The sequence below is a fragment of the Xiphophorus maculatus genome, chromosome 7, assembly GCF_002775205.1.
Source record: "Xiphophorus maculatus strain JP 163 A chromosome 7, X_maculatus-5.0-male, whole genome shotgun sequence".
In the NCBI taxonomy this organism is placed as follows: Eukaryota; Metazoa; Chordata; class Actinopteri; order Cyprinodontiformes; family Poeciliidae; genus Xiphophorus; species Xiphophorus maculatus.
The window spans coordinates 11,672,071-11,685,127 of NC_036449.1; the positions used below are offsets into that span (position 1 = coordinate 11,672,071).

A 13,057-nucleotide genomic window follows, 5' to 3' on the forward strand; every position below is an offset into this window, starting at 1 on the left:
ATTATTTTTTAATGAATATAATGAAGAACTTGAATCAGACTACACAGGACTTCCGGGGTTGCCAGGTTTTCAAAAACAGGCAACCCCCGTACAGTTCTTCCCCAGTCCTCGCGAGAACATTGCGGAGGAAACATAAACGTCAATCAATTGTTTAAATAATAAGCTTGAAACTCTTAATTGTATTCTATTGTAATCTTCCAAAGAATAAAGACTTGGTATTTAAAAATAAGAATCAGTTTTCAGAACACCTCTCCGTCGCGTATATTTTAAAACTTGTCACAGAAAGTAAACCTAAATAAATAAATAATAAATAAGCCGAAACTAATGTTGCCATAAATGTTAAACTTGAAATAAACTGAGCTTAAAATACAAACGTATTCTTTGATTTAGAGGACAAAATGATTAACAATTTTATAGCTAACGAATGGTTAAAAATAGAAATTCAGGTCAGTGTTTTGTTTTTCTTAAATCAAACATTGGGACAATGTCAGAAAGCGTTTCATTATTGTAGTCAGAAAACCTTTAATGAAGGATTACGTGTCCTCTTATCCACCTGCATCGCAGCTTTTTCTCAGACCCCTCCTGTATCACACCAGGTATTTTTCAACTTTGCAAATCTCCTTCTTAACGCCTAAACCTTCTCCAAACTTTGACACCTAACATTAATCTAATTAAATTGAGAAGTCGTCGTACATATTTGTGCAGCCTGTTGTAATATCACAGGTGCTTTATTAATTTGCAAGTTACCTAAACATGCTTTTCAGTACCTTTTTATTGCATTTTTTTAAAAAATACATTAACATTATAACTGTCTTTGACAAAAGGGTTCAACTTGTCTCTGTATTTACTCTTTCTACCTTGGGATTCTTAGAAATAGGTCTCTCTTTCTCTCCATAGTGAAAACAGTTACTGTGAATTATTGTCAATAGCTCATTTATGTTTAAAACAAGGATGTGGCAACCCAGTGCAGGATACTTTCAGTTTCATTTCCAGGGAATCTGCTGCTTTGGATAAAAAAAAAAAAAGAAACACAATCACTGTTTTGTAACAATTTGTTTATGTAAAAAAAATTTGACAAGTCACCAGGTAGTGACGTCACCATACTTAGTGTACAATATAGCATTTTCATTAACAAATATCTCATGACAGACAGTTATTATTACATATTATCTACATTCAGAAAACAACCCCCTGCACAGGGAATAAGTTAGTACAGTGGTTTCTGGGGTTTTACACTGAGAAACATTTGTTGCATTAATGAAATTCACAAATAGAAGAAAATCCACAAAGTTTAGACATTAGAACCGGTTTCTACAGACAGGCTGACACTAAACAAACAGCAGACCGGTGGCAATACGGGAGAATTCATGAATACAAATGGGTGTGTTACATTTAAATAAATACTGAGCTGACAAAAGGGAAGCATACAACCTAAAAAAGCTGCATGAATGTATTTCTTCCCCCCTTTTTAAAACCGTCTATTAGAGCTGATGAACGTGACGAAATATTTTTCTTGTAACTTTTCCTTGCTTGTGAGGTGATAAAAAGATGCATTAACAGATCTCAGTCCTGCTGGTCCACTCATACATCTAAAACTGATCAGAAAAATGTCTGTTGCCAGATCACTTTACTACACAGTGGAGTTATTTCTCTAATGTTTACACCTCAACAGCATAATGGTAACAACGTTATGAGACCACATGGCGTACGGGTTTAATAAAAACAATGACAAACATACAACGTTTTGTGCAAAATCCAGGAGTGCTGATGTTGGCATGACAGCACAGATGCAGCCATGTGATGCTTGCATTCAGGAGGGCAGTTCCTTGACGGGAGAAGTGCAGAGGAGTTCAGGGTTTGACGTCTGATGGGTTTGTTTAGGTCTCGCTGCAGCTGGAGGATGTGCTGAGGTTCCCACTGCCTTCTGTTGGAAACACGATAAAAACCTGAAGAGCGCTCTCCGAAGGACCACGCTGATGGACGTTTAGGTGCTAATGTGTGTTTAAATACCAGAGCTGCTGAGAGACTGACAAGACTTGGACTTCTCCATGAGGGTCATGAGATTAGCAGCAGCCATCCAGCTCTCCTTAGATGTGTTGAGGTTGCGCACAAACCTGTGAAAACCAACCATTGAAGCGTCTACAGCTTTTATTCTCCGTGTAAAGTTTGGGAATCAGTTGTGCTGATTTTATTGGCTGTAAAAAAAATAATAAAACCATCTGTCTGTGTGTAATTTTAACTTTTTAATAAAAATCACTAAAATAAATGACATTTTTGACATTACTCAAATTTTGGAGATCTTTGATTTGATCACAAATGGTCAGAACACAGGTGGCAACATCCAACATTTTATATCTGTTTTAAATGAGCTCTTGCATAATCACAATATTCAGTTTCCTCTGTAAATAATCTTCTTTTAAACTTAACTACTACAGCAGTCAACTGAACCTGAGCCAACTCTGTTTATTTATAGATTGTTTAACCTCAAAGTGCTTAAAATAGAAGATGTTTCTCAACATATGTGTTATTAAGTGCTGAATATTCTGCTATCTCACACAAAGACTAGAAATGGTGTGCTCTCACCACTGTCCGTCGTCCCCCTCCTTCACCAGCTGCACCATGTCTCCACTCTTCACTAAAAGCTCTTCTGCAGCTCCGTTCTCGTAGTCTGCCATTACGGTGTATTTCCCAGCACACTGCTCATAGTTAAACACAAGAGACAGATAAAAAGAAATAAAAATCAGCAACACTCATGAGCGCAGGAGTAATTGGATATAACAGGAGAAATATTTCAATGAATGGAATCCCACATCTTAAGAAGTATAACAAAAAAAAAAAGCAAAAATATTAAATGGCTGAAATGATCCACAAAGAGTGACCCACCAGCTTCTTGTGGTTTTCGTCTTCTGGATCAGAGTTAAGAGGCTCCTCGGCGCTGGAGTAGCCGTCGTGTTCGTCCAATGATAGGGAGGTCTTATTCCATCCTGATCAGAAAGATGCAAACATCTCTTTTAGTTCGAAAGCTAAAGCTGCTGTTCCGCATCTGTGATCTTCCATCGGAAAAGAAAAGTGGCGCTAAGCCCAGTAATCCAACTACGACTTCATCATATCCACAGCTACAACCAAAAAAGTCTGGAAACTCCAGATGTTGGCATGCATGTTTAAAAGTCAAACAATGGGGAAAAAGTGTCAAGCAACCATTCCCATCATGTAAGTGTTTTATTTTCTAAGTCTAAAAGGAAAGAAACAGTGGGCCAAGACACAACCAGCGTGAGCAAACCAGTGCCAGAATACCTCTCCACTTTGTCTGTAAGAGACTAGAGGTGCTGAACCACCTGGCCCTGGTCAAGTGGAGGGGAGGAGGACCTGAGGGACACGAGGTAAAGCTGGTCACGCAGCCTGGGTTAGCTGTACGCAGCTTTAAACCATGGCTGTCCTAAAGCATCGACCAGCATAGGCCAAGAAGAGAAGAAGAACAGAGTACCTTTGAAGCCAAAAGGCGTGGGATCACTCTGCCGTTTGGTGTTGTGGTCTGGGCTGGTGGAGGATCCTAACGTCAAGCAAATGGAGAAAAAAAAAACCACACAGATGGTGAAGCATGAAAGAGATCAGCAGTGAAATATTATTCATTGCAAGGTAGGACAGCAAACAGCATAACTCTAATCCAACCTAAAGAGAACATAAAAACAGGCAGGTAAAGGTAAAATAAAAAAATATCACTACCTTTACTGAGGAAAGCAGAGGCTCAGCTTTGCACAAACAGGCGTTTCAGCTACACATACCTTTTTCATAGAGGATATAGGGTAGTACATTAACTGTACATTAATGAGCATTAAATTGCTTTAATTATCAGGTGAAACTATCTGCTGTGAAAAAGGCGTTGCGGCTAAAGTTGAGGAAATGGGGTCTAGAGCTGCTTAATACCTGAAGATGGGCAGATTATCATGGGGAACGTATAACATTTGTCATCAGTGCTTGTGGGCTCTGCGGACAGAAACGCACCTTTAACAGGTATCTGTGATGAGAATTTTCTCTTTATCTTACTTTGTCCACAAAAGAATCAAAAGTGTCTCTTAGACCGCCTTCACACTGGATCAAGACCGCCATGTGATGTCCAGGTCCTTCAAGTGTGAAGGTCACTGGATGATGTCAAATTAGGAAAACCTTAATTTAATGTTAATTTAATTTGTGAGGTATCTGTGCCTCCAACATCAGTTTCAGCCCCTCAGAGGAGGAAGAAACACCATCAGTAATTCCATCATCTTATCAGCAGAAATGATTTTAATAACCCAATAAGCTACTGCTCATGTATTTTTCTCTTTCTCCTACCATTAAATATGATAAAAGGGCAGCTCTTTAACATCAACATGTGACATTTTGCCAATAGGAGTCTGAACTTCCCTCAGACTCTCAAAAACCTGTAAATATGTGCAATTTGGATGTGTGAGCACCTTTCACCTGTTGTGAACCAGATAGTTCGGGTAAGGAAAATGTTGATGGATGATTTGTTTCATATACTTAGTAAGAAACTTTATGTTGCAGCATTCTTGAAGGAATGTGCAGCGGAACCCAATGCACATTGCAGCTGTGGTGCCAGAAGTCTTGGTCTTGTTCCAGTGTAAAGGCGGCTTTGGTGATTCATGTTGAGGACTATTTGCCTGTAGGAGGCTCACAAACCGTCAGGACTTTTAACATGATCACAAACACGTTTTCATCAACTAATTGGTTTTGGATTTAACCAAAAGTAATATCGTTGTTTTGCATTGATCTCATATGATTGTTGAAAATGGGCTGAAAGTTACCTTTCTGAGTTTTGAGGTTACTGAAGCCCTGTAAAGTAAAACGCTTTTTAGCCACAGCAGCTCTGTCTGAGGTCGGGCTTGTCACTGCTTCGTCTGACCCCCCGAGGAAAAATCAACAAGAGGGAAAACCAGAAGGAGGGAAGGAAGGAAGAAGGTAAGTTGAGTAAGGGAGAAAATCATCATAGAGGGAAGAAATGATTGGAAAACAAGTAGTTATAACACAAATCAGTCAGAAAACGGACATTAAAAGGAAGACAAATACTTAGTTTCTATAATACATGCCATACAAATGCAGCTCTGTTAGGAAAGAATGTTCTAAACAGGAATTGTATTTCTTTGGTTTCCTGACTCACCTTTCACTGTGAGCTTTGGTGAACAAGTAGAGGCGACATCAGGGCTGCAAGGCTCAGCCTTCTTCTCCTCTCCCTTTTTAACCTTCTGACTCGTCTTTAAAGGACTGAAGGTAGAAAGAAGAAAAGTCTTCGAGTTGATCTTTGAAGCTCATAAGAAATATTTGTTTGGCAACATTAAGCTAAAGGAAAAAAAATCCACTATTATCTTTGTCATATATTTTTTTCTGAAAGGAAATTGCCTTAGGGAACTTTAAATACACATAGAAAGAGTCTTTTAGATTATACATGTATGTGCAGATTCAGAGGTTACAGACTACATTTACGCTGATATTCTTGAAGTAAATTTGATTTCTTGAAAGAACCACCATAATTTATTAAGAAAAGTCTGAAAGAAGCTTCAAAATACCAGAGAAGCTTTCAGAGATTGAGCGAACTAGACCCAGTGATACGAAGCTTGATGAATATAAAAAACTGCTGTAGAAACTGAACATTTCAGTCCATTTATGTAGTGTGCATTAAATTAAGAAAGAGAATAAATGCGATGGAGGGGAACAAAACTTACCTGAGACTCACTGTACCTGTTGGCACTGGGGGAAACTGAAACACTTGGTCTGGTGCCCTCTGCTGGCTGGCTTCTGACAGACAACACAAAGGCATGAAAAGAGCAAACGTTCAAGAGATTTATAGGTTTGAGTGCTTGTGTTTCTGAACAAATATATACAGAATGTCATAACAGCGTTCTCTCTGCACCTCTGCAGGCCTCCAGCTGGGTTGTGAGAACCTTTCTGATCTCATTCACCCATGTGGTTTTTACTTCAGCAGTTGGTGCCTGAAAAAACCCCAAAACAAAACAAAAAACCTATATAGAATTAAACTATAAACGGCTTCATGCAAGCAGATCTCAACGAAGGATTCATTTATTCACCTGAACAATATAAACCTCTTCTCTGGAGCTGGACCAGATTTCAAACTTCTTGTTGTCTCCCTTTGCATTCTCAGTGAACCCCACTGCATTCATCTGTTTGGAAGGTTCATATAAACCTATTATAATCAATGACTGAAACAGACGAGGCATATGTACTATTTGGAGGAGCAACTCACACTAAGTGACTGTTTGAAGCTGTATGAAGGAGCCTTCTCGTAGCCCTCTCCGTTCTCCTCCCTCCTCTTGCAGAAGAGCAGAGCCTTCTCGTGGAGGAACAGGTGTCTCTGCATGGGCTTGAAACGAGCCAGGTCTTTAACTTTGGCGTGACCTTTTTTGTGCTCAGTCCAAACGCTGAATGAGCCCTGCATGAGGAGCTTTCCTAGTTCACTCATATTACCCTGAGAAAGAAATAAAGCAAGACACAAATGATCTACAATGTACATAGCATATCCTTAGAGATAACCATGTAATTCAAGGGTGACCAAAGGGCGGTCCGGGGGCCGTTTGCAGACCCTGGACTGATTTTGTGTCCTGAATGAAACAAATTTGTCCCACCAGGAGATTGATGCAGATGGAGGCTTCCCTCCCACCCCCCAATTAGGACAAAACTCTGACCCACAAATTAAAATCTTCTCACAAAAAAGTTAGATGCAAAATAAAGTATTCATCTTTTATTAATAAAGCTTTCTCCTTTTCCTTTAATTTCACATTATACAAACACATCTATCCACTTATACACTTTATCAGACTTTAGTGCACCCAAATCTGCTTTTAATTACATTATTAATACTTTTTTCCAAATAAAGAACAACCTTAATCATGTTTTTATTGCTGGGAATAGAAGAAAATCTCCTTATTGCCTTTCCTTCAATAAGGAGAACATGTGAAACTCTTTAGAAGTTTTGGATCTACAATAATTTACACATTCCATTCCTCCAAAAAAAAAAAAAGAAAAAAAAATCTGTGAAAGTGTACTCTTGAGTTGACGATTTTGGCTCATTTTACAAAAAGTCTGGACACCCCTGACTTAATGCTTAACACAGTTAACTATTAAGTTGTTTACCTACTTAGGTAAACAACAAGAGCTAATTTTACATGATTAAAAGCATCTAGAGATGTAAAACCACTCAAAATAGTTTTGTATATGTCACTTCTAGAGCCTCTCTTAGTATTACACCTCAAATCCTGTAATGGCGATGAGATGCATGGAGTCGTTGACAGCCTTGAGGATGCCCAAAATGGAGGTCAGCGCCTCCTGCAGGTCATCCGCTCCGTCGCAGCCCTTACTGTACTTGAGCATTTCCTGCAGTCAGAAACACACAAGCTCAGAGCTGGGACACAGAGACATGCGTCTATTTCCAAAGAGACAAAAACACAGTCTTACTTTCAGCAGCAGCTGATATTTGGTTATTCTCTGAACTGGCTTCAGCAGATATGAATCTAAACCCAGCTTATGTTCAAGCTTCTTCTGACATTCCTGAAAGCAGGAAAAATGCAAAAAGGTTACCGAATACGTCATGAGTGGTACTGGTTTGTGCAGCAGGAGGCGGTTAAATTTACCTGGAAGAAGGCGCAGTCTGAACACTGCCTCCAGAGGCTCTCAGACCGAGGTTTATTGTGACAGTACTTCTCGTAGATCTGCAGGTCAGTCATCTGAAGACATAAAAAAAAAACACTGAATAAAATGTGTACGATAAAAAAAAAATATTGCTCCTTAATGCATTCAGATAATTTTTTATTTCATTTACCCTCTCCAAAAAGCATCTTCCCACTAACTCTGGGCAGTCTGTGTAAAGCTCCAACTCCCTCAGAAAGGTTCTGCAGCACAGCATTTGTTTTTAAATTATTAAATGCACAGAAGACAGAAGTATAAAATATAACAGTGTTGCAGACCGGTGGTGCTCATTTACCTTTTATGAAAATGGTAAATCTCTGGCATGTTACCAAACAGAACCTCCTTTTTGTTCTGCAAAGGCGCAGGGATGAGGTGAGACATGGTTGGATTCTCCATCTCAGAGGCATAACCCTGTAATCACAACAAAAATAAATAAAGCATGGAAAAACCCACAACAAGAATAAAAAACGAGGAAGTTTCCCTTGGTTTAGACAAACACCTGCAGCACACAGAGTAGCTCCTCCACATAGGCCCTCTCGGTTTCCAGCAGCTCGTTCATTACATGTCTGCAGACAGGATAAACAAGCGGATACAGAGCTCAAATGAAAGCGACTGAACCGATATCAGATAATGAGATAATGGTTTTTCACACAGGACATCTGCTGCGTAATTTGATTAAAGATGAAAGATCTGAACTCACCGCCGGAGCACCGCCAGGTTCTCCTCCTCCTCCGACTGAGACGCGTGTCTGCTGCCACCGTCTTCGTTCTGCAGTTGGCCGTTTCTCTGGAAAGCAAAAGCGATGAAACGGGTTCAGAAGACGTGGGAACGTTTCACACGTCAGCAGGCAAAGAAGCAGCACCAGGTCGCTTACTTTTTCACAGCTGAGGTTGGACTCCGAATTTTTTTCCAGCTGTGCTTTGTGCGCTGTGTGAGAAAAAGAAAGTGTTAACATTTATGGAAATAAATGTGTAAAAAATATCTGTTTATGAAAATGAACATTTCATTGGACGACACAATTTGGTGCAAGATCTGGTGCAACACATACAGTTGCTATTACACACTTATTGGAAAATGTTAAACCATTAAAAATTTGGCACTGCCTACAAATGGTAGAAAAGCTACTAAGCTGTATTTCACTAAACTCAGGAGGCTGTGTGGATTATTTTGTTGACATAAATTATATTAAATATATTTTATTTATTTCATTTTATTGAGATTTTAATTTGATCTCAATGCCTTTTACCTTTTCATTTAGTTTTCAGCACTATTTCACATACTATTTATATACCACATTGACTGGCTGATTGATTCATTTTATATGCATGTGTGTAGTTGTTATTTTTGATCATTTAGTGTACGTCTGTCCAAAAGGTTATTAATCCCAATTAGTTCTTTTTTCTTGTTAAATAAAGGTTTAAAAGAACAAAAGAGTAGAAAATTACAGTCCAGAATGGAGAGTTTTAATTATTTAAAAGAAAATGCACTTTTCAATTCTTACAGAAATGAAATAGTTAATTCAGCACTGGAGAGTGAGGTCACACTCAGAGAGTCAACACTGATGCAGTGAGACGGCTCACCAGGAGAGCTGAGCGGTGATTTGATGAAGGCTTCTGGTCTCGGAGCCACTGGCTGCACTGGCCTGGTTTGTTTGGCTGCTAGCTTCTTGAGGCTGATCTTCCGCTTGTCAAACATCTCCTGCATGGACGCTTGCTTTTGGTAAACTTTCTCCACTTGCTCCTGCCACGCAAAAAAAGCCATCGATGCCGTTTGAGTAACATTTAAATCGACAGGTGTAGTTTTCATCTGCTGGTTGGCAGTCAGCCCATTAGCAGCATTGCAGCTGTGAGCCCATAAAGTGCGACCTTACCACTCTCTGATGTTAGACACATGACGACATGGTTTACCATAACTGCATCTAGTTGTTATAATTCCTGTGACATTTAAATGCTTGTTTTCTAACCCTGAACTGCTGGTTCAGCACTTCCTCGTACTCCTTCCAGATGGCGCCGAGGTCAGTCAGTTGATTCTGACCAGCGTTGTCTAGGTAACGCTCCAACTCCTGCAAGGCCAGCTCGGCCCCCTCATGGGACTGGCACTTGTCTACTGGCTGAGAGGCCAGCAGATAGATGCCATCGTCGACCCATTTAGATGCCTAGACGGGGCAGACAAGCAGGGGAGAAGCTATAGAGCGGTAACAGACCGAAGGCGCTCTGATTCAGGTGTTTGTGTTTTTTCTCACCCTCTCCAGCCGATGGTGCAGCTCTATGGCTTTCAGCAGGTAGTCCTTCTTGGTCCTGAGGTTGCAGCTCAGGCTCTCGCTGACGGCTCTCAGCTCGCTGCATTTGGGCTGAATGGAGTCCTCGGCGTAGTGGGACTTCTGGATGAGCTCATCACCCTCATGAGACAGCGCCGAGGCTCTGTCCAGAACCTCCTGCAGGACAGCAAAGAGAGCACATTAGTCCAATTCGTGACTGACTGAATTCTAATGCAGCTTTATGTTTCTTATAAACTTACAGCAAATTTATTTGAGGAAAAAAGAAGTAAAGCAGGACTTTGTAAAAGTTTACATCATCTCTAACTCTTAATTCCAGAAAGTTCCAAAGAGTTTCCATACAACATTTTGAGTATTTTTGTCGTTCAATCTATGAAAATACCTTAAATAACACTGTTTGATAAATAAAAAAGCCGAGGATGATCAACTGAACTTTTTACTTTGGCTTCTTTATCTTTAATTTAAGTCCAGTTGTGGTATCTGACCAAGGCAGCATGTTGTGAAAAAATTATGTACTATAAATGGACATTATCTGTAAATCAGGTCTTTCAGGTATACAACCAGAGAGCTGCATCACCCTTCAGCTGATTTTCTCTGATTTGCCATGTCGTCACATAGTAACTCCTTACGAGTCACGTTGTAATGCTAAAATACTAAAATGCTAAAATGTGTCAAACAGTGTTATTTCTGTTATTGTTTATAGATTCAACTAGATGAATGTGGCAAAAACTGTATTTGTGACAGTTCTTATAATAACAAATGAAAAAAACTGATTTTTTTTACTATGTTGTTTGTAGCTGGATGTCATTTACCTTTTAAGTAAGGAGCATTTATTTTTGCCTCTATTGTTAATGTTTGGAATGAGTAAACAAAGAGCTAAACACCAAAATATCAGTAAGAAGGTTTTATGATGTATACTGAGGTTTATGTTAAGATAAAATATGCATTTATTCAGAAAAAAAAAAATATATAGCTGTGTTTAAATACAGCTGCACCATATATATGGATAACAATCAGCAGTGCAATTTCTAGGCGTGCAAAACAGAAACAACAAAGGAGAACTTGGATACAAAATAGGATATAATATTTACTGTCTGCATGTCAATAGCATATATGGCCGGTCAGATAAACTGTTAGTCCACATGTTGATTTTGGCGACCAAGATGCTAAAGCTCACAGGGAGTGAGCTGGTACACTGTCAGGCATGCCTAATAAAGACATTCATCATATAAAGTAGTCCTGTTAAAGCATTTGAGAGGCTAAATGTAATTTGCTAATTTTGTGTTCCCAATAAAGGATATAAATGTCTTGTCAGCAGATGGTGAGCTTAAAAAAACATAATTGGGCAACATAAATCAGCCAGAGTCAATAAAAAATTCAACACAACAAAGCCATATTATATAGGTTTCCTCACGCACTGGTTAAACAAATTGACATTTAGTGACTCACACAGACTCGCTCTTCAAAGGAGGTGAGCTCACAGAAGATGTGGTCAGCGTGAGCGGGGCTGATCCCAACCTCGGAGAAGGTTACCAGCTTCTCCGACAGGCTGTCCAGCAAACCTCTGACCTGCAACAGAACGCCGTCACTTTCAGTCATCATTTAAAGAAAAAAAAAGGAGTAGGTTTACTAACAGAGCTTGGTCAGCTCACCTCTCTGTAGTTGTGCTCAAAGTGTCGCAGTTGCAAACACTGCTCCAGTTTGGTCTGATGCCTCACCCAGAACTCCTCAAAAGCCCTTTCTGTCTCGTCCAGCTGAGACAGCAGTCTGAATAATTAAAGCAGTCAATTAATAATTGGAGAAAAAAAATTATTAAATAGAAATATAACGGGCTTGCAAATTTTTGTGTAGAAGGGGTGATAGACCTTGTCTATATCTGAATATGCAGTGTGGAGATCAAACCTACTGATATGAGAGCTCATAATTTTCTCTTATCTCCTGATAAAAGCACACAGATAAAAATTGAAAAAATAAATATTTACTCTATTTTATTTTATTTTTAACCCCTCCTTTTAACCCCTGTGGACTCTAGTGTCCCTTCTATGACAGTAGGATGACAGGAAAGGGGGGAGGAATGCGGCAAATATCGTGGAGTCCGGAAGTCGAACCCGCCACGGCCGCGTCGAGGACTCAAGGCCTCCAACCATGGGTTACGCTATCCCCTACGCCACCACGGCAAGCCCAAATATTTATTCTATTGACTTTAATTTGTGTGTTAGTAAATTAGTCACTTCATACAATTAACTAACATATATTTAATCAGTGAAAACGATTTTTAACACCAAAATAGAATAAATGCTTTGGAAAGATAGACAGCCGATTCGAGATTCAAGATGCTTGTGTATCTTTGACTTGCATTCTTGAGACTGAGCACCAGAGGGCCCCACTGAGGAAGGCTGTAGCTTAAGTCCTACATTTTAAGTTCTGGCCAGTAAAACAAAATGTGGAGCACGGCAACATCAAAACCCTTTTTCTTGAATTTAATGTGATATTTTAATTAGTGAGAAACTACATTTCAGGTTCCCATTTGATTTAAACCCTAGTCATCTAAATGAACATAAAAAAATGTTTATCACTATGCAGGTAACAAATCTGCGACATATTTGACTCACTTAAAAAAATGATAGCAATAAAATAATTTTTTAAAGTTAATTTAATGATTGGGTCTGCTTTCTGTGGTTGGATCCAGCACAGTTAACAACTAGTTTCACCAAAATGGGGTCAGTCAAATATTTAACTACAGTGGGTCAAAAATGGTTGACATTTCAGTAAGAAACATTATATTACAATGACAGGTTTATGTTACAACTCCTCTCAATGGATTTTTACGAACACGAATAGCACGAATAGTTACATTTGAACTTTTACTTCATTTTCTATTTGTTTAAGTCTTGTTGTGAGAAACTGTCCAAACTGGGTTTGGATTTTGGTGGCTAAGCTAGGAGTGTGACTGACCTTTGTACTGTTGCTAGGTTTTCCAGTTCGTCCTGGTTCATGTTGTGGTCAGGGTCTCTTATTACAGGTTCATTGATGCTCTCCAGCAGCCTGCTGCCTTGATCCAGAGCAACCAGTATGTCCTCCTGGATA

General features: G+C 39.3%; 1 protein-coding gene across 10 annotated transcripts in view; it reads right to left on the reverse strand.

Annotated features, from left to right (window-relative positions):
- Positions 1-1,034: 1,034 nt before the first annotated feature.
- The window catches only part of LOC102225344 (guanine nucleotide exchange factor DBS-like), a 41,394-nt gene continuing 29,371 nt past the window's right edge, over positions 1,035-13,057 (reverse strand). For 5 of the 10 annotated variants that reach the window (XM_023336274.1, XM_023336271.1, XM_023336275.1 and 2 more), the window contains 26 exons: positions 12,926-13,050; positions 11,623-11,737; positions 11,420-11,539; positions 9,938-10,129; positions 9,659-9,850; positions 9,276-9,435; positions 8,570-8,622; positions 8,396-8,481; positions 8,195-8,261; positions 7,991-8,106; positions 7,829-7,898; positions 7,641-7,733; positions 7,465-7,557; positions 7,258-7,383; positions 6,257-6,478; positions 6,081-6,173; positions 5,906-5,984; positions 5,718-5,790; positions 5,156-5,259; positions 4,803-4,895; positions 3,925-3,984; positions 3,485-3,550; positions 2,884-2,984; positions 2,584-2,696; positions 2,011-2,114; positions 1,035-1,924 (listed from right to left, as the gene is read on the reverse strand). In XM_023336274.1, the coding sequence (XP_023192042.1) occupies positions 1,878-1,924; positions 2,011-2,114; positions 2,584-2,696; positions 2,884-2,984; positions 3,485-3,550; positions 3,925-3,984; positions 4,803-4,895; positions 5,156-5,259; positions 5,718-5,790; positions 5,906-5,984; positions 6,081-6,173; positions 6,257-6,478; positions 7,258-7,383; positions 7,465-7,557; positions 7,641-7,733; positions 7,829-7,898; positions 7,991-8,106; positions 8,195-8,261; positions 8,396-8,481; positions 8,570-8,622; positions 9,276-9,435; positions 9,659-9,850; positions 9,938-10,129; positions 11,420-11,539; positions 11,623-11,737; positions 12,926-13,050 (2,763 nt within the window). In that variant the 3' untranslated portion in view covers positions 1,035-1,877. Of the gene's footprint in view, positions 1,925-2,010; positions 2,196-2,583; positions 2,697-2,883; positions 3,551-3,924; positions 3,985-4,802; positions 4,896-5,155; positions 5,260-5,717; positions 5,791-5,905; positions 5,985-6,080; positions 6,174-6,256; positions 6,479-7,257; positions 7,384-7,464; positions 7,558-7,640; positions 7,734-7,828; positions 7,899-7,990; positions 8,107-8,194; positions 8,262-8,395; positions 8,482-8,569; positions 8,623-9,275; positions 9,436-9,658; positions 9,851-9,937; positions 10,130-11,419; positions 11,540-11,622; positions 11,738-12,925; positions 13,051-13,057 lie in introns of those variants that run through there. The other 5 variants (XM_023336268.1, XM_023336267.1, XM_023336269.1 and 2 more) reach the window with 5 other exon arrangements.